This window comes from Dermacentor variabilis, chromosome 4 (genome assembly GCF_050947875.1).
Source record: "Dermacentor variabilis isolate Ectoservices chromosome 4, ASM5094787v1, whole genome shotgun sequence".
NCBI lineage: Eukaryota > Metazoa > Arthropoda > Arachnida > Ixodida > Ixodidae > Dermacentor > Dermacentor variabilis.
Window position 1 is genome coordinate 186,078,763 of NC_134571.1, and position 20,869 is coordinate 186,099,631.

The 20,869-nt window shown below is 48.5% G+C and overlaps 1 protein-coding gene across 1 annotated transcript in view; it reads left to right on the forward strand.

Moving 5' to 3' along the window:
• msk (importin-7 msk) overlaps positions 1–20,869 on the forward strand; it is a 110,216-nt gene that overhangs the window by 29,758 nt on the left and 59,589 nt on the right. Inside the window, exons 8-10 of the mRNA XM_075690722.1 lie at positions 1,858–2,066; positions 9,903–10,143; positions 20,124–20,284. Of these exons, the coding sequence (XP_075546837.1) occupies positions 1,858–2,066; positions 9,903–10,143; positions 20,124–20,284 (611 nt within the window). The remainder of the gene's footprint in view (positions 1–1,857; positions 2,067–9,902; positions 10,144–20,123; positions 20,285–20,869) is intronic.

Here is a 20,869-nt window from a genome sequence, read left to right on the forward strand (position 1 = left end):
CGCAAAGACCGAGTGACGATACTTTTCGGAGCCAACTCCACCGGCGATGAAAAACTGCCGCTGCTTGTTATCGGTAAGTCGCTCAATCCAAGGTGCTTCCGAAATGCACGGCTCCCGAGAGATGCAACTTACCGCGCCAATAAAACGGCCTGGATGACTGCAGCGCTCTTTGAAGAGTATGTACGTGCTCTTGACCGCAAAATGGCAAGGGACGGCCGGAAAGTGTTGTTCGTTGTGGACAACTGACCCGGCCACGGAAAAATCAACAACTTGGAGGCGGTCACGCTGGAGTTCCTGCCTGCTAATATGACGTCCGTGCTCCAGCCTATGGACCAAGGAGTCATTGAGGTGGCTCGCAAGTTTTACAGAAAGAGTCTCCTGCACCGCATTTTGTGCTCTTACGACAGTGGTAAGAAGTACGAAATAGATCTGCTGGGTGCAGTCCACCTGATCGCTGAAGCCTGGCGACAAGTACGTCCATTGACGATTGCCAATTGTTTCGCGCACGCAGGATTTTCGCGCGCCGAGAAATCGCTCGAGCCAGACACTGACGAGTTCAGTGATTGCGATGAACTTTGCGACGAAGTCCGCAAAGCTGCCGGCTGCGCCAGCGATGCCGAGGACGGCGAAATCACTTTTGAGGAGTACGCGCTCTACGAGTCGGACATGCCCGTTACCGGAATGTTGTCGGACGCCGACATTGTTGAAATGGCAGTGAACGACGGTGAGCACGCTGACGAAGAACCACCTAGAGAAGTGCCGACAACTGCAGAAACAAGGAACTTGCTACGTTTGCTCCGCAACAAAGTTGAATGCAGCGGCGGCGAACAACGGCTCATGCGGTGCGTTCAGCAGCTCGAGGACGCTTTTCTCGCGCCGAATGCCAACGCCAAGCAGGCAAGCATCACCCAGTTCTTTCCAAAGCAATAAAATTGTTTTTCCTGGGAATTTGCGTTTATTGCAAAAGCGCCCCTCGTGCTGTGGAGCGTTTGTTAGCAGTGCTGGTTGTCACTGGCTTTCAGTGACCCGGTCACTGAAATTTTCGGCATTTTGCTTAACTCGAAACTCTGCTTATCTCGAAATTTTTCCCGGATTTTACAACTTCGAGTTAACGAGGGTTTACTGTATCGCCGAAGAATGGGGGAACAGAGCCGCTGGCTGAAGATACGACGTAGACGAGCCATGCATTCGCGAATGGAGACTGTTTTGGCAAAGATTTGAGCAGTGTTGTATGCAGTTACTACTGCAGATTATATGCGGAGATATCTTTTTTTCTTTCCGGGCTGTTGTAATTGGGGTTGTGAATTTACGTCGTGGCGGGTTATATGTGCAAAACTACGGTAGCTTTTAGCCTGGTCTACAAGGACAATTACAGTGAAGGTGTGTTGGTTTATGTGAGGCTTCTGTCACGAGCAAAGCAAAAGTTCGGAAGCCTTTTGCTATGCTTTTCCCTGGTGCCTTTGCAGACAGCTGCGAAACTGCCCAGTGTATTGCACGTAGCCACACACTAGTATCCTTACGGTCATGGAAATATATATATATATATATATATATATATATATATATATATATATATATATATATATATATATATATATATATATATGTAAGGCCTCATTGCAGGCATTAGATGTGGTGACGGCCGTTGAGTCTTCTCTTCCTGCAACAGTTCAGTCCCTTAACTTTTATTTTACATTTGTAGGGAACCTAATTTCACTTACACCGCCCATTGTAGCCTTCTTTGAATTCCATTGGATGCTGTAAGGCAAACCTTCACCCGTCTGTCACACTTGTTTGGACTGTGGGTGCCAGAGTTGTGCATTGTGTGACCCATTCTCTTCCGTTCTGCTTGAGCAGACGTCTTCGAGGACTTCCTGTCGCCTGTGACCGCCGCCCAAAGCCTGGTGCACACAGTGTGCAAGAAGCGCAAGGGTGTGCTGCAACGGGCCATGGCCTTCGTCGTGTCCCTGCTCACCAGCCCGGCCTGCTCGCCCCGGCAGAAAGACGGTGCCCTCCATCTGGTTGGCACCGTGGCCACCCTCCTGCTCAAGCGCCGCATGTACAAGGTAGGTGAGCTTTTTGCACACCATGCTTGCTTGCTTCCTAGAACCCTCAAACCTTAACCTTAGCTCAATTTTCGTGGTCTGAAAAATAATTAAAAAAGGGCTCCCGTGATTGAAACTAGTGTCATCTGACCTGTTTGCAGTGATGCCACCACTGCGCCAATTGCGCCGAACTGCGTCGAGACGCGTACAATGCTACATCCTGCTACATTTCAGCAAAATATGAAAAATTTACACGCACCCTATGACGAAAGAGTTGCTCGGGCTTTTGAAAATGAAATTGAGTCCTCAAGCTATGTTCCTCAGCACAACGAAATTTATCGAATACGGCATGGCATAGACCAGTGGCTGCGTAAGCTCTGTGGTGGACCAAGCCAAGCCTCTGCAATTAGGCCTGTTTCTTCTGTGGGCTATTGTTTATATTATGTACCCTTTATCTCGTGCATATGGGTTGCTTAGGCAATGGGACATTTTCGCTTTTCAAGCAGCATTGCGAGTGGCTGTGCTTGCATTGAGCCAGACCCTGCACTCCTTTTGCGTATGAACAATGTGAAGCACTGACCCAAGTTTCCAATGCTATGTCGTCCGATTCTTTAACAATGTAGTTGATGCCGCAGACATGGCAGCGGTAGAAATTTTTTTTCGCTATTTAATTTGTCACATATCTCCCACTTACCGTATTTACACGATTGTAAGTCGACTCAAATACAAGTCGACTCCCCCGTATCGCTCGACCGAAAAAAAAGAAAAGTAAGAGAGCATACCTGAGGGCGCATTCGAGAACGAAAATTTATTAGTAGCTGACATGGTCACTGGACTACTCGTCTTTACTAGTGCTGCCATCGTCATCGTTGCTGCGGTCCCACAGCGCGTTGTGGTCCAGCGAAATTTCAAATTTGGCAAACGACCGCACCAGGACATCTTGCAGAACAGCAGCCCACGCCAAATGCACCCAACCACACGCAGCCGTCAGGGAGGCTCTTTCGACAGGTCCGGTTGGCGTAATTTCACAGTCTTCTGCCGCCAGCCACTCGTACTCACGGCGGAGCAGAACATTAAAATTAAGGCGAAGTTCTGGGCTTGTTTCATGACCACGTCGCACTTCAATGGCAGGGACCGATCGCGCATTTCAGCGACGTAAGCTGCAAGCTTAGCCTACAGCTCCGGAAAGCGTCCAAACTTCGGCATGTGGGAAATTTCTCACTTGCCGTCACAGGGTGAAAATTTCGCTTCGCACCACTCTCGCACCACCCGTAGCATAGAAGTAGTACGTAGCCGGCAGTCAAGTGGAACGCGTCAAAAGATTGGTCATACCAATACCAATGCCTTTAAACAGAGAAAGAGAAACCCGCGAGCGGTGTCTGCTCTTCCATGAACTACCGATACTCCCCGCAAGCGCCGCCGCAAATGTGAACAGCGGCGCTTCCATCAACTATTGACACCCCCCCCCCCCTCATGAGTGTTGCATGCACCGTAAGACTCTCAAAAATGTTGAAAAACCCTTCCGAAAAGCGAACAAACACGTGGGATAGCGAAAAGATACGGGTAGGGCCATAGAGCAAACATAAAATTGTAACTACGTTGTAGCTCCCGTTGGTATCGCTTTTTTTTGGCGGGGCCATGTTTTGGTTTTGTTTGTAAGTCGACCCCTCAACTTCAGACTTTCAAACTTAAAAAAAGGGGTCGACTTACAGTTGTGTAAATACGGTATATTAGTGAGGTGCCTCGCGGTTTTAATGGGGGATGCAGCAATAGAAGTGGTCAAATTGTCAAATTTTTCGATTTTCTGATTTACCTTTTTTCGTGGTCCACGGACCTTTATTTACCACGTGGTGAAATGTTATAGCAAAATAAGCTATAAAAATTGAGAGAACAGCACTTTCCTGGAATGCTGTCATCGAAAATTGCAAAAAAATTTGGCTCCGGAAGGCCCCGTCGCACCGTTGATCGCCTGGCTATCCATTGATGCAGCGCCGCCATCTTGGTATCATCGTAAAGAGGAGAGATCAGAGCTAAAGATAGCCAAAGCGACATATTTCTCCACCGAAAAATAAACCAGCAAATGCAACCCAAAAGAAAAGGGCAAATGCCGCATTGCAATGGGGCGCAGTAGTGACGGGGGGACATGGAGATTTAAATTGCTGACAAACATTTCTTGTGCGCATTTGCGCAGCAGCGAGCTGCGCGTATCGATCAACGTGATTGACGATTGTGGCAGCTTACTCATGTTTTCTATGATGAGCCCCAAAGGAATCAAGTTTCGAACGGCCCACATATATGGAAGACCACGAAAGGTGTGGAAAAGGGGGAGAACACTCGTAGAAGTGGATGTTGCCGAGCTTGTTGTTGAGGCATGACCAGTGCACGTGGGTGATCGGGAGAGCGCAACCGCGCGCGTTGCTGCTGGCACGATCGTGGGCTATGGTGATGGCACGTCTGCGAGCGATGGTCACGGCGCGTCTGCGAGCTATGGTGAAGGCATGTCCGCAAGCGATGGTGAAAGTGTGACCGCGAGTGATGGTGACGGTGCGTCCGCATGTGGTCGTGACGACAATGCGACGTCGGCGGAGCAGAAGTTGTCGCGTCAAATATTTAACTGCAGATTTCAGCAGCACCTCTCACTAATAAAGAGGTTGCGCAACAAGAGGCAAGAGTGTACATTTTGAATGCGCTGTCATCTACCTCTGCACGACGGATGGATGCACGATGATAAAAAAGACAACTAAGGTGCACTAAACTGCTGCAAGAAAGGAGAAAACTAGGTAAAAATGTAAAGAAAATGTGTGCTCACAGACAGAGCACTGCATCCCAGGTGGGTTTTAGGTGCTCAAAGTAAATATTTATATGTTTACAACAAATGAAACTTTCAGCTCTGTTTTATCAGCTCTCATTTTTTGTGCAGTTGCTTTCAGCCATCCCAGTACCACTTCACAACAAATGAACACAAAATCATTCTGTCTTTTGCACTTAAATCCTGAAACATTTATGAGTGCAATAATGTTGTCCATTTTTAACTGCACCTGATAAAAAATTTACCATGGTTCTTTTGCAAAAGTCGTTAGTAAGACAATATGCATGGGAAAGTTTTAAAAATATTTCTATGCTCACCTAGGCATTTAAAAAGTAAACCAATAGATTTATTGCACAGAATGGGCCTTTGTGAACATGCAGATGTGAAAATCTTGGCGAACTTATGTGTAATTAATTAAATTGGGATGATCATTAGAGGGCGTCAGTTGTTGTAACTCAAACTACCGTATTTACTAGCATAACGCACTTGCGTAATGATCGCACCCCTGAATTTTGTTGCCGAAATTCAATTTTTTTCTTTCCGGTGTAATGATTGCACCCCAAACTTGCTGCAGCGATATGTCGTGTGCCAAGTCTAGCTAATGATGGTCGCGCTTACCATCTGTCGAATGCTGTCGAATGCTACACGAACGACTCTTCAAGACATACCAAGTGGTCTGCATGCACCAAACATTCATAAGCACATGCCCCATTTCATTATTTTCATCGCTTTCCGGACTTCCACAAAAAAAAAGTTACAACCAAACTTACCTTGGCTTTATTATTTGTGGGCTTTATAATGGTTGTGGTCAACAACAACAACAGAAAAGGCACCTTTCGATTCTTCTCGCCTGCACTTGTGGACATGCAACAAATCGCGAGTAGTAACGATAGTAGCCACATTTCCACTGGTACGTTAGAAGTGTACCCTGTTCATACACCGATGCTTGTAACACAGCTAAGATATTCGCCCACCCTTAGTGGAAACGTGCCGTATTAGGATAGTAGTGAAGACAAATGCCGCAGACCGAAAATGGGCCCAAAATTTGCATTTTCAATTTTTAATTTCCGCATTCCTGATGCGTTTTTGCATCTATCTCCTAAAATTTGGTTACAATATGCCGCATAGTTCTTCTTTTATCGTGTCCTAAAGATGAGAATACGCAACCGTTGCCCTCTACATTGGGGACAAATCACTCCCCGTTTTCATTGTGCACAACTCGATAACTATGCACTCTGCCGGCGCCATTTTAGCACCATTTGAAAGCTCACATTTCTGGCTTTTTTAATTCATTCATCAGCAACATTGCTGGCGCTGCAGTCACGAATCAAGCAACAGCAAAAGAAATTTGCTATGCACACTACTATTGGTTTAGAACAGGAAGCTGAGCTAGTTGGTAAGGATTCATAATGCAAAGAAGGGGTAAGGCGTGCAGACAGGGACACAAGAGAAGTGGACAACACGGATGCCTACTATCAACTGAAGGATGCACTGACGTGAAAAAATAGACAAAGAATACATCTGCGCATGCTCTGGAATGGTAGCACCATGTGTCATTTGGGTACACATGCCGGTCTATGTGAGAGGCAACTGTTAAAGGCATTTGATTTCTTCCTTATGTAAGGTAATCGAAGGCTGACTCATGCACGCACTTCCACCATATCCTGTGTACAAGAGAAGAAAGTGGGAAGGAAACACACAGTCTTCCATCGCGCAAGGTGCCAGGGTTAGGGGTGGAGGAGCATGGTGTTTTATTCCGGCAGCAACTACGCATTGTGCGGCCGTGATCTTCAAAGTGATCTGTGTCGGGGGCTGAGTTGATGGCGCCTCAAATGGTGGCTTGGTGCGTGCTGTGTTCTTGTCGCTCAGTTTGCGTTGAAACGAATGTTTGCAAGTTTATACAACCGATAGAACTACTATCCGTACTTCGTGTAGCTGTCTACACATTTGCTATCACAATCAATGGTTCGTATTGTGGGCGAAACTGACTTTTATAGAGGTGACCGTGAAAAAAGAAATCGCTCATAATTTTACCTTGCATAATGAATGCACCCCCCAAATTAGCGCTTACCTTACAGGAAAAAAAGTGCTTTCATTATGAGAGTAAATGCGGTATGTCATAAAAAAAGATACAGATTGCCAGAATTAAGATTGTGGGACACAATTTAATAAAGTTTGTAAAGACATGCTTGTATCTACTAAGAAAAATGTGTAATAAAAGTTATGAGGTATGCAAAACTTATTGCCATCTAATAGCCACTATCTCCCCCAAAATAAAGTCACTTTTTCACAAAAATTCACAAGTCACAAAGTCACAAAAATTTTACTGCAAGCACTACACTTGGGCGTGCCAGGCTGCAGCTGCCGATGTTCCGGGCTGGTTTGCGTTGTCGTCACTCTCAGAATCAAAGTCCGACGAATAGGCAGCATCCTGAGACTCGCTGCTGCTCGATCCATCGATAAAATCAGCTGCGGACGTGACGGAATCGCAAGATCTGTGATCTTTCAAAGCAGGCGCACCGCACCTGGATGCGGCCATTTTTGCTTTCTACTTTGACCCTTGGGAAACTTCGGGGCGCATTAAAAAATTACCACCGGGGGGAAAAAAAATTGAACTACTTAAAAAACAAAAATATAGTTCTGCTTCATATGCAATAGCGGAGTGTGTCCGTGAGCATTGCGAAAGGTCTCGAAAGCAGCGTTTGAAACTATTGTTAGCGGGCTAACGATGGCCAATGGGTGCAGTACGGAAAGAGTTGAGGGGTTAACAGATCGAGTAGGTTGTTTTGGCACTGCTCTGTTGATGCATCATATAATTTCAGTGGGACGCATTGTCTAGTGTCAAGCAAACCTAAATGTCAGTGATCTCTTTGATGCAGCTAGGTTAAACGTTAGAAGCAAGATATGCAAAGGGGCCATGAAGAACAGGTTGCGGTTGAAAGTGTCAGTAGCTGTGAATGCTCAAGGGTTGCCATACTACCAGTGTGTTCAAAAGTAAATGCAAGAATTCATTAAAATAAAATACAGTTAAACCTTGATATAATGAATTTCATTATAATGAAGTTCTCAATTGTGGGAGTCTCTCACGCCCGTGCTCTTAGGACAAAGGAACGACACCACAGTAGTGCAAACAGTCACAAGGGCATTTATTGCACCTTTCATAGATCAATGCCTGCTAGCCGAGTTGCTATCCACAAAACATGCCGATGGGCGCGCGACAAATCTAGAAGTCTGACTCACCGCGACTGGAAGCGAGCGAATATGTTCGCCCCATGCTGGATCCCAAGGCCTGGTCGTTCGCGTGTATGGTCACGCGAATCGTGGCGCGTTCGAGGGCGGCCACGCGAGGCGGTCTCGCAGAAGCATGGGTCGGCGCGCACGCGGGAGACGTCCCCACCGTGCGCCGACCCGCCGGGCAAGAGGGTCGCTGCACGTGCGGCACGACCGTCCCGCTTGCTGTCTCGAACCCCACAGCCCGAGCGCCTTGTCTCCCGACGCCCGAGTAACCCCGCAGCGGCGCGACGCTCGCGCCATCTCTCACACCGCGCTTGCACCACTGCAACCGCCGCGGAAGCCAGGCCACGCGGCGGGCGAAGCCTCCCTGCAGGAGACGAGCCATGCGGGAAAACTAGATCTCAGGGGAGGCGTGAGAGTCACGCATCCCCACACAATATAACGAAGTAATTAACCTTTTATTACTTGTCCATAGAACTCCATGTATATAGAACCTCAATATAACACTTTGTTTATGCAGTTAAACCTTGATATAACGAAGCCAGTAATATCGGCAGTTTGCTTCGTTATATGGAAATAATGTTCAATTGAAGTTCAACCTTTTATGCAAATAAGTACATTGGTCGATTCTTACACGGAAAGGGGCCTCAAAATTTTCCCAACTATTGAACAATCGAAAAAAGCAAATTTCAATTAGAAAAAGATACAGATTGCCAGAATTAAGATTGTGGGACACAATTTAATAAAGTTTGTAAAGACATGCTTGTATCTACTAAGAAAAATATGTAATGAAAATTATGAGGTATGCAAAACTTATTGCCATCTAATAGCGACGAATGATGTGGTTTCATGCCATGTACGTTGACGATATCTTCTTGGCGGTACGAATTAGGCGAAGCCAGCCACGCTTTCACATGCACTCTGCCCCCACCGCTGACAGTCGCCCCCACTGGGACGACACTATCGGGAAAAGTGCCGGCAGCGGGGAGTGAATGCTTCGTCTGCCTCTCGCTCCAACAGGTCATCGAAACTCGAGATTATGCAACCTCCAATACTAAATGCACGAGAACAAAGTGCCACACCCTCTTGGCACGCCCACTCTTTGCACAAGCGGCTGATTACCTCAAAAGCAGGGTGTGCAGCTGCGTACGCGTTCAGCCGTGCTTACAGCCATGCGCAGCCATGACCGAAACAAACGCCAACTTACCGCCACTCTGCCCCCTCACGCATGGCTTCTTGTCTCACCCCCGCACACTTTCAGTTGCACTCGTGCAGGGCGTGATAGGATTTGATCGCACTTGGGCTTTATTCGGAATATGATGCGGCTCCACTTTAGTGGTTGCGCTTCTCACGTGGCGCGCGATTTGGGAGGTGCGTTTGCAAGCAGCCACTTGTAATTCAATCATTTGACCATCTGCATCTACGGAAATTTCTTTTTATTGTCTCGGCATTCCTTTGCAGTGGCAGTGGAATTTTATTATATTGAAATTACATACAAACGCACTTTGTTATATCTAAAAACATGGTGTTCTATGGACAAGGGATCAAGAAAAGTTCAACACTTCGTCATATCAAGAATTTCGTTATAATAAAGTTCATTATATCGAGGTTTAACCGTAATTCCATCTGTACTTCTGCAGAACTGATTTACTGCCATATTTTGAGACTATTTGACTGAAGTTTCGTAGTGGTCATTTTCTGTACGAAAGAAAACGGCAAAATGGACAGTTAAAATATGCTGTTACGATGCTGCTTTTTTTTAACCCCTTCAAGAAAGGTGCTGAGCTCTTTTTCTTCTGTCTCCCTGTGCGAAGGACCAAATGGAGGCGATGTTGGTGGCGCACGTCTACCCGGAGTTTGGCAGCCCCGAGGGTTTCCTGCGGGCGCGTGCCTGCTGGGTGCTGCACTACTTCTGCGAGATGCCCTTCCGCACCGAGGCCAACCTGCTGCGTGCCGTCGAGCTGCTCACCCACTGCCTCCTGCACGACTCGGAACTTCCCGTGCGAGTCGAGGCAGCCATTGCCCTCCAGGCCTGCCTTACCTGCCAGGAGAAAGGTGAGAGCGCCTGCTGGCTGCTCTGCCTGCCTCTGGGCAGCCCTGCAGGAAGCCATCCGAAACATGTTCAGGGCACACCGAATGGTCAGAAATAATGTTTGTAGCTTGACGAGGACATTGCACTTCCACAAAGTCAAAAAGGCCGCTCTTTCCATGAAAGACGGGTCACTTTGTGGATTTTAGCAGTGCCTGCTAGGGCCTATATTATTTTGATCTGTAAAGATGGACAGCATTGTGTTCTAAAGGCGTCAAAAACTGAACTGGGGAAACTTCAAGCACGTTTACTGCACTACAATGGCCCAAACACAAAAATTTGAAATTTGTGACAATGACATATCATTACTGGAGTTTCACCACAAAATTTTGAAGAGCAAGTTTGACTTTCATTTTCTCTCCTAGTAGTCAACTTGTTACTCTAATGTTCAAGGAAATTGAGTTTTCTAACAGTACTTTGAAACAGTATATAAACTAATTTATTGTTTCCCTTTAGTGTTTCCCTTTAATGAGATAGTGTCCACTCTTCACGACGTGGCCCCACATAGCTTCTTGAAGCCGTGCTTTATGTACTGTGACGCGCAAGACCCGCGGCAAGCCAGCCCAAGACCCATGATGAGGAGCCGCGGTTCTCGGAGGCCAGGCGCGGGATCGACGGTAGTTGACTGAGCGACGAACAGGTGGCGTGAGTGCGGGGAGGACAGCGGCGCGAGCGTGCGGGAGGAGAGTGGAAAAAAGGGAGAACTCGGAGTGTGGTTGTGTGGTGCGGAAGGTTGGCGTGCCGGGAAATAAAGCGGTAGTTCGGGACCACGTGTGGCGTGTCGTCGATCGTGACAAGTGGGGGCTCGTCCGGGATCTACGTGAACATGGAGACAGTGGACGTTCCCGAACAATTGGTACAGCATCTGCTGGGGCAGACGAGCGGATCTACCATGGAACGCGAGCAAATCGCGGCAGCTGTCAGACAAAGACTGATGGCGGCCGAGGCAGTGCCTATGGGTTCTACGACAACGGCGGCGGCGGTTCAACCGGTGAGCGACTGCGCTCCGCGCTCCACAGGAGGTCAGCCAGGTCAGCCTCCAAGGTTTAAGGGGTTCAACGACCATCAGTCCCCCAAGGAATTTTTGGACCGGCTTGAAACGTTTTGTTTGGTCAGCGGTGTCGCAGCTGACAAGAGGCTTACGCACATTGTGCCTGCTGCGCTGGAAGGTAGCGCGAAGTTGTGGTGGCGATTCGTGAACTCGTTTGCGTCGTGGGAGGAGTTCACTGCGGCGTTTATTGCGGAATTCTCCTCCATTGACGCGAAGCGCCGCTTGAAACAAGAGCTGGAGCACCGGACGCAACATCCCCAAGAAAATTTAAAGGAATTTATTTATACCATCGCGGCCTACTACGACCGGATTGGCGGCGAAGTGCCCGAGTCGGAAAAGGTTGACCGCGTGCTGCGGCAGATGCACCCGCAACTCCAGGATCTGGTGGAGGGAAGACAGTTCAGCAGTCTCGCGGAGTTGGCGAAGGCCGCTGACGGTCTCATGGAGCGTTTCTGGAGGCGCATGCAGTACAAGCCACCACCACCCCCGACTGACCAAGTCGCGAGAGACTTGGCCTTCCAATCGACTATAAACGTGGCCGGCGTGCCGGGAACACAACCCGGAGGGTTGATCACAGCGGCTGCCGCGCCGTTCCAGTATCCGCCGGCGGCATCCCCCTGGCCGTTGCACCCCGCGGCGATACAGCCCTCCTACCACCGAGACCAATTGCACGGATTGGCCGCATTCGCCACAAGGACGCCACATCTCTCAACGCCGTCACAGCACCAAAGGTACCAGCCGCGTGACCAAAGAGAATTCAACTGCCATCGCTGCGGAGGCGTCGGTCACATGGCCCGCGAGTGCCCTACAGGTCGGCGTGGCGGCCCACCCCGCTGCTACCAATGCAACGGGATCGGACATATCCGCTCTCAGTGTACGGGAAACGGGGGACGGTAGGTGCTGCACCGGCAAGCACCTACGAGACTGCGCTGCAAGTAGCGGCCTTGGCCGGCAACAAGGAGCCTCTCCTGGAAGTGCAGATCGGGAGGACGACGTTCCAGGCCCTACTGGACACAGGCTCGAGTGTGAGCTTGCTTGGATTGCCGGCGGCAAGGGTAGCGGTCGAGGCGGGCGCCAAACCCAAGACACAGGAACAAGCACTCCGCCTGGCAACAGGTTGGTCTCAGTCGACGACTTCCCTCAAGTGCAAAATAAAGTGGGCCACAAGCAGCCGCAATCAACGCTTCCTGTGTGTGCCAGACTTGTGTCGGGACATTGTGCTGGGCAGAGATTTTTTAACAGCAACAGGCATCTCTTTACATGTATCGCTGGGTGGGTGGACGATTGGAACCGATCCACAGTGCATGGTGCCATTTGCTAAGCGTGAAAAGGACCCAGCGACAGCACTTGCAATAGAAGATGGAGAGTCGTACCACTTGCACAGCCTCTTTGAAGAAGTGCTTGTAGTTCCAGGCATAGAGAACATGCATCAGGCTGGCACCAGGGAACTACACCCAAGCATGAGTAAAGTTCTCGATGACTTTAGCCATCTGTTTACTACAGTTGCGGGATGTACCACCCTGGCTCAGCACCTCATTGACACGGGGGACAGTGCGCCCGTGAGATGCAAGCTACGTCCAGTGAATGCGAAGAAGCAGAAGATCATTGAGGGCTGTGTGGATGACCTCCTACAACAGGGCCTTATAAGACGAAGCACCAGCCCATGGACTAGCGCCTCAGTGCTCGTTGCAAAGAAGTCTGGAGGCTACCGGCTCGCTGTGGACTACCGTCCGTTAAATGCACGCACCCGAGTACCTGCCTACCCAATGCCTCGAACTGACTGGCTGCTAGCGCAGTTGGGCCGAGCAATGTGGTTTTCCAGCTTTGATCTCTCCCAAGGGTTTTTCCAAATTCCTGTTTGCAAGGCTGACATAGCTAAAACGGCCTTCATTTGCCATCAAGGTACATTTGAATTTACGAGGATGCCCTTCGGGGTGGCAGGTGGTCCAGCAACTTTTCAAACCCTAATGGACCGGGTGCTGCAGGGAATCAATCACCACTTTGCTATGGCATTTTTAGATGATGTCCTTGTATACTCAGAGACACTGGAGAAACATGTTGAACATGTAAGGGAAGTGCTACAACGCATTGAGGGTGCTGGCCTTACGATTAATCCAGATAAAGTACAGGTCTGCCGTCAGTCCCTCAAGTTTTTAGGTCACATCATCTCCCCTGGGCAGTGCAGACCAGATGAGGACAAGGTGCGTGCAGTGCTGGATTACCCAAGACCCAGTACAGTTAAGCAGCTGCAAGCCTTCCTGGGACTTGCCGGCTACTATAGAAGCTTCATCCCTCACTTTTCACTGACGGCACATTCACTGACCAACCTTTTGAAGAAGAACGAGCCATGGCAGTGGGAGGAGTGCCAAGAACAGGCTTTCACTGCACTCAAGCAGGCCTTAGCTCAGGATGCTGTTATAAGCCTCCCAGATCTAAATCGACCCTTTGTGGTGGAGACAGATGCAAGTGGCATTGGCATTGCAGCTGTGCTGCTGCAGGCTGGCCCTGATGGTCTGCAGCCTGTTTCCTTCATTAGCAGAGTCCTTACAGCAGCCGAGAGCCATTATACTGTCCAGGAGTGGGAATGCCTGGCAGTAGTCTGGGCAGTGGACAAGTTCAGGGCATATCTTGAATTTACGGAGTTTGAAATACACTGTGACCACTCCTCCCTGGCATGGATGTTTCATACCGACCAAGCTTCACCCAGGGTCAAGCGTTGGGTTCTTCGGCTGCAGGGCTTCAACTGCCGAATCAAGCACAGACGAGGGCTGGCAAACATACCCGCTGATGCCTTGAGTAGAGCCCCTCTCCAGTGTGAAGACAACCCAAGTGACAACCTACATGAGACGCTGTTCCCCATTGCTGCTCCAGAACCTGAAGGCAAAATTACATTTGATGAAGTAGCTGTGGCCTCGGAGGTTGACTCTTCGCTGCTGAGTGACACAACACAGCTGGTACAAGAACAGGCTCGTGATGACCGCCTCTTAAAGCTGAAGGCAGTGGTCCAAGGGACTCAGCTCCCAAGTTCGGACCCTGATCATCGCCTCTTTCGTGATCTGGCCGAAACAACGGAACTGCAGCCAAGCGGATTGCTGGTTCAGCAAAGAGGCAACCACAAGGTAGCGTGGTTACCTAGTCACTTGCGGCAGCTGGCACTGAAGGTGGCCCACGACCATCCCACTGCAGGCCATGCTGGATTTTTCAAAACTCTGAGGCGTGTGGCTGCACGATTCGTCTGGCTGGGCATGCGAGCAGATATATCAAAGTATGTGCAGTGCTGTACTGTCTGTCAGCGCACAAAAGCTCGGCGCAAGAAACCAGAGGGCCTCATGAGCAGTCAGTGGGCAACATCACCCATGGAAGAGCTCAGTGTTGACATTATCGGGCCCTTGCCATCTACACCCCGGGGCCACAAATACTTGCTGGTAGTTATTGACAAATTTACGAAGTTCCCAGAGCTTTTCCCTCTACGAGCAGCAACAAGTGCGAAAATACTGGAGTGCATGGTGCAAGTCTTCTGCCGCCATGGCACACCTGTGGCCATCACCAGTGACAATGGCAAGCCCTTTGTTAGCACACTATGGCGCAACCTCTTGAAACACTGGGGCATCAAAGATCGCCACACAGTGCCTTACCGGCCGGCTGGCCAAATGGTGGAGCGTCACAATGGCACAATTAAGCAGTGTCTACGGGCATACTGCTCCAACCACAAAGACTGGGACCGGCACATACCTGAGATCGCCCTTGCCATGCGTACTGCCGAGAGTGTTGTCACCGGATATACTCCAGCATTGTTGTGTTACGGCCGCGAGTTGCGCACCCCATGGGAACCTACAAGCGACAAGGAAGACACAGAGCCTCCAAAAGCAGCACACCATGCACTTGCTGCGGAACTCCAGCGGTGCCTTGGAGAGGCCCTCCAGTATGCTCGGTCACATCAGGCAGCTGCTTGGAAGGTGCAGAAATCCTGTTACGACCGTCATCGTCAGGCAACAACCATCAAAGAGGGTGACCTTGTGCTCCTGGATTCCCATACCTTGAGTGATGCGGCCAAGGGCGTTTCGGCGAAATTGGCACCGCGGCGAAGTGGACCTTATTGTGTAATCAAACGATTAGGTGACAATAACTTTGTTTTGAGCGATCCTGCTACAGGACGTCATCGAACTACTGCCCATGCTGATCAGTTGATGCTCTACCATGAGCCATGGCCCCTCCCTACCAGCACAGCTTCACGATTCGAGGGGGGGGAGAGTTGTGACGCGCAAGACCCGCGGCAAGCCAGCCCAAGACCCATGATGAGGAGCCGCGGTTCTCGGAGGCCAGGCGCGGGATCGACGGTAGTTGACTGAGCGACGAACAGGTGGCGTGAGTGCGGGGAGGACAGCGGCGCGAGCGTGCGGGAGGAGAGTGGAAAAAAGGGAGAACTCGGAGTGTGGTTGTGTGGTGCGGAAGGTTGGCGTGCCGGGAAATAAAGCGGTAGTTCGGGACCACGTGTGGCGTGTCGTCGATCGTGACAGTACATGAAATTTTGGCTTCTGACCAGCCAGATTGCAGTGCACTTTTTCCTGTTCTCATGTTTCGGGATGACTGGCAGAAAATGTTTTGCAGTAAGAAATGTAAAAGTTATGTGAAAATATTTCTGAATGCTCAGGGAGTGCCATAAGCATTGTCTCATGTTTCTACCTCTGTGCTATCCAGAGTTACAAAAGTTAAAAGTTGTATCTTAATATGCGATATATATATATATATATATATATATATATACACACCTCCCTCAAAATTTCATTATGTTTCAAGGTGCAGAAGTGTGGTATTATAAACTTATTGCACTCCCTGGGAGTCTAGCGACCAGATAAAGCAAGAATTGTTCAAATTGGATGATTAGGCAAGTAACTATGCCTCCCGGAAAATTTCTGATTACCAAAAAAAAAAAAAGCGTGTTGAGAAAAGTAGAAAAAACTAGCCACCATGTGAAAAAAGCATTTTATTCTCCTGGATGCATGGAATTGTCATAGCCTGTGACTCGAAAGTCTCCAGGGGAATAATCTAGATGGGAATTTCCTCGCTGCCGAGGACATTCACTTTCTCTCCACACTAACAACACGACAGTTCTTTTCAGGGGAGACACTACTGTTGATATTGTTACTTGTGGAAAGACACAGATTAAAGAGGCTATTTACAGGTTATTTACACTGGAGCCAGATCGCCAGGCCAACACTCGCTCGCGCCAAAAGCACAGACCCACTTAGTCGTCGTTCTCACGGCGGCTCGTCCCTTCAGCATTGCTCGATGATATCGTAATAATATAATAGTCATTTTTTTATCAATAATAATGGAACTTTCCAACTTTATTAAGATGTTTGTCCTGATATCAAAAATGTAATTCTTGTTCCAATAGGCCATTTACTTCTGAAGATAAATGAAATTCATTGTTCATCATTTGCGGAAATGAGAAAAATACCTGCGTTACATTCATATTATCACACGCCTAGTACTAGAAACCATAAGGAACACAATCGTAGGAATACCTTTTTGATATAACTAATATTAGTAACTCTATAGCAATCCAATATTTACTGTTCCAAATGTGAGTTCCCTACTGTCTGATCTAAAGCAGAATTGAAAAATTTTAAAGCATAAATTCTAAAATCTGTTCCTACCATTGTCTACTTTACACACTCAGCTGCAAGCCACAACAAAAATTATAGCCCTACCTGCCTTGAAGGCAGAGATATCGCTGCCACAATTAGCAAGAAGTCAGAAATCGGTGTTTTGAGAAAACAAGAAAAAAAAAAAAACATTCACTTTTAATCAAAAGTACAGAAATAATTTTGCATTATTTTGTAGTGAAAGTGGCTAAAAGCCACCAGGAATGTAGTCGCTCTGACCACGACCACCCGAATGTGGCAACAACATCGTTTAGAGCCATTTGCTGATTCCAAGTGGCTTGCATCGTGCGCGCGACAACGTTGCCGTTCATGCGGGTCGAGCTCCACGCCGATGTGATATCGCTGCAGCACGCACATGTGATAACGATCTTTATGGCTAGGCCATATTCCCGTTCGCTTTTGCCTACTGTGACGCTGCCGCCGCACACCTTGCACTTGACCAACGACATCAGTGCGTTCATGGAGTCCTACTGACGATGGCGAAGCCTGCCTCGGTGTTGACTGGTGCGGCTGCAACGCCGTCGGCGTGAGTGAGCAAATCCAACTTCCACTTTGTTTCTGGCGTTGATGCTCGAACTTGAAGCTTTTTTGAGCATTCATGTTCCTCTGCAGCAAATCCTCACGCTGCAACATTGCAGCGTAGCGCCGAACGCGGCCGCTGTCCGGAACAATCACTCGTTGGTGAGTTGCCTAGGCCTACTTCGGCATCGCTTGCGGTTGGCGGCGGACGATGCGGAGGATTATCAATGTTCTCCAAAGAAATGGAATGCTTTTGAAAGTTATAAGCTGATTGCTTTTTCTTTTTGCCAAAGTTGTGCCTCGCGGTGAACTTCCCCGGTGGATAGGTCATCGTTGTTTATTTGTCACAAACCTACGGGACGCGCTGTCGCGTCACCTGTGGAATGGAGCAGACAGGAACCTCGTGCAGCCAACCACAGCACACATTTCTGGTCACGTGCGCTTGTCGACGAATGGGACTTTTCTTTCTTCCCGGATTTTAATGTCACCGACAAGCAGGCAGAGTCGCTTTTGGCAGGAGATTGAAGAACGGCTCCTCTTTCCACTGAGACCAAGATTGCTGCGATCGCACGCGTAGGAAAAGAGCTACGCGCCGCGATAAAAAGGGTTGTTTTTGCGCAGAATTCAGCTCACAGTGATGTTATAAGTTGACATTGCGGGCAAAAGACTCTTCCGTGAGTTGTGAAACTTAGTGAATTAAAGAAATAGTAGCTGTAGGTGTTGAAAATATTATTTCCAAAAAATCAATCTTTTTCCGCATTTTAAAAATTTTTTTTCCTCAAGACTCGTGCCCCCCCTTAATGAGCTCCAGTGTACAAAAGGCCTCCCCTATCAAATTTTTGACTGAACACGCTGTCTGCATTGCATCCGGCTGCTTCTGTGGGGATTGCGAGGCCACAAGCACAACGTTGGCAAAAAATTTTGCTGCGAAACTATACAAAACGTGTTCTCGCTTTTGACACCATGAGGGCCCGATGCGTTATCTAATACAGTAAAACCTCGTTAAACCGTACCCGCTTAAACAGTAGTTTCGTTTTAGAAGTAGTAAAGTCAAATCCCCGACTCAGCAGCCATTGAACATAACGTGTTTTGTATCCGCATAAACCGTACCAGTTTATTGCGTACGCATCGGTTAAAACGTAGCGTTTCCATTTTTCATCGCGCAAACACGGCGGTGCCTCATCCCCATCGGGCGGCCCGGCAGAACAACAAGCCTCAGAGATCGGAACAAGGGCCTCCAAGCGCCCTGTGCATTTGCGCGTGAAGCCACATCGACATCAACATCATTTGGACGCCGTGCCAGAGAGCTTTGTCTATGGCTTTGTGGCGCCGTGCAAGCGAGGACTCGCGTCATGCCGAAGCTCGGATAAAGAAAGGCGCCGGATGTTCAGCATAGAAGACAAATTAGACATCGTCCGTGCTATCGAACGTGACACGAAGAAATCGGCGCTGACACGCGACAGGGATCTGCTGTTGACTGAAGTGTGTGGCATTTGGAATGCGAAGGAGTTGCTCGGCAGCGCTGCTGCGACAGCGAAGAGATGTCGGCTACGAGGTTCGACTTTTCGCCATCATTGCCTCTGTTGTTGCCGAAGTGTCGACCAGCAACAGTGATGAGAACGACACGGAAAGCGACAGCATGGGCGATTCAGGCCCTACAGTGGCAGAAGCTGCTCCTTACGTCAGCCACACGAATGCCATCGTCGCGACGGGAACAGAGTGCGATAACGTAACTATTCCTAACGAAAAGTATTCGGAACTCCGGCACCCGACAATGAAAAAGGCGCCCCGGGACTTCTGCAGCACTACTGCGCGCTTGCATGGAGAATACGTAACGCCAACGAGGTATCTACCATGCGAGTGTTTGCCGAGAAGAGGGGGCTGGCTGAAAAGCTGGCACGCAGCTTCAGTAAGTTTGAGGCCGCTGTCGTCGTGCTGGGCCGCCGCGGCATCGCACGAAAATAACACTTTTGTCGCACGAAGTGAATAAATACTGCATGTTTTTCCCCCTTTCATCGCACTCTCTCTGAGTTCCCTTTTCAACAGCTAAGTGGGCGATCTCATGCTAATTCGGTTAAACAGTACGACCGTTTAGTACGTACTTTTTCCGAGCTCCGGCCAACTGCGGTTTAACGAGGTTTCACTGTTCATAACACAGGAACAGCACAATATCACGTACTAAGCACCTCAAAATAATCACAGTGGCACATGTGTAACGCTTCCCAGCTTCCAAGTGATCGCGATCGACGTGCAAAGAAGCGTGGTCTGCCAGCCTACGCTTGCCCGGCAGTCCTCGCTGGCGCTACACTGGCAAGGGCTGCAGCGCGGCTTGTCCTTGCACGACGCAGATACGCCACCCGTCACACTGCCCCCTTCTAGCCACCATAGCGACGCTTCGCGTTGCATAGATGTCAACAGTAGTTGAGTCTGTCCGATTTTTTTAGTTACTTCGGATCGTACGTTTTCCTGGTTAGTACATGTTTTCTCATGTGTTTTTTTATTTCTTTTTCGGAATGTATGAATGACATTCTACTGTGTTTATAAATCTGTCTTTGACGAATGTGTTGCAGTTTATGCTTGTTACTCCTTTACGGTGGCCTTTGACATTCTTCATGGTATTGCACCACCACATGGAAAAGTGCCTGGTGGTCTTTCCCTGTATCATTCTCATTAATCTCTTACATTCTGTCTGTCTTTCTGAATGCAGCACAAGTAACTGTGAAGCCCAAGATCAAGGAGATTACCATGGAGCTGCTGAAGATAATCCGAGAGACAGAGAATGATGACCTGACAAATGTCATGCAGAAGATAGTCTGCATGTACGCTGAAGACATTGTACCCATTGCTGTCGAGATGACTCAGCATCTGGCAAGTATCCTCCTTGTGATTTGTTGCTGGACTTCTTGCGTGACTTTAAGTTGCGGACACAATGGGAAGGCAAATTTGTCGTGTGCAGATCTTGGAAGAATATTAACCCAAATACTCTTGGCAGTTGATAGCCATTCAAGATGAGAGCTGCAGTCTGAGGACTGTAATAGTGTGGACCCTTGTAATCCGTTATGGAAGGTCTGATGTATCCAAATTACAATGAAATCTCAATATAACGAACGTCAAGGGAGCTTGTAAAATCGTTTATTCTAAAATGTCGTTATAGAGAAAGCCTCAAAACTAAGCATTCCGCCTATCAACCCATCAGTTGTCACTTAAATATCACTATTGTCTCTTTGCTCGCAATGGTGCTATGTTTTATAGATTACCGTATTTATTTGAATCTAGCGCGATAGTATTTTTCAAATAATCATTGCAAACTCTAGGGTGAGGTTAGATTCGAAGATTTTAAAAAATGCGCCAGTTTTTCATTGAAACTGCTAAATATGGTGCATAGCTAGTGCCATCTAGAAAAGTCAGTATTGCAGCCGCTACTAGCCGTGCCAGTAGCCTACTGTACATAAA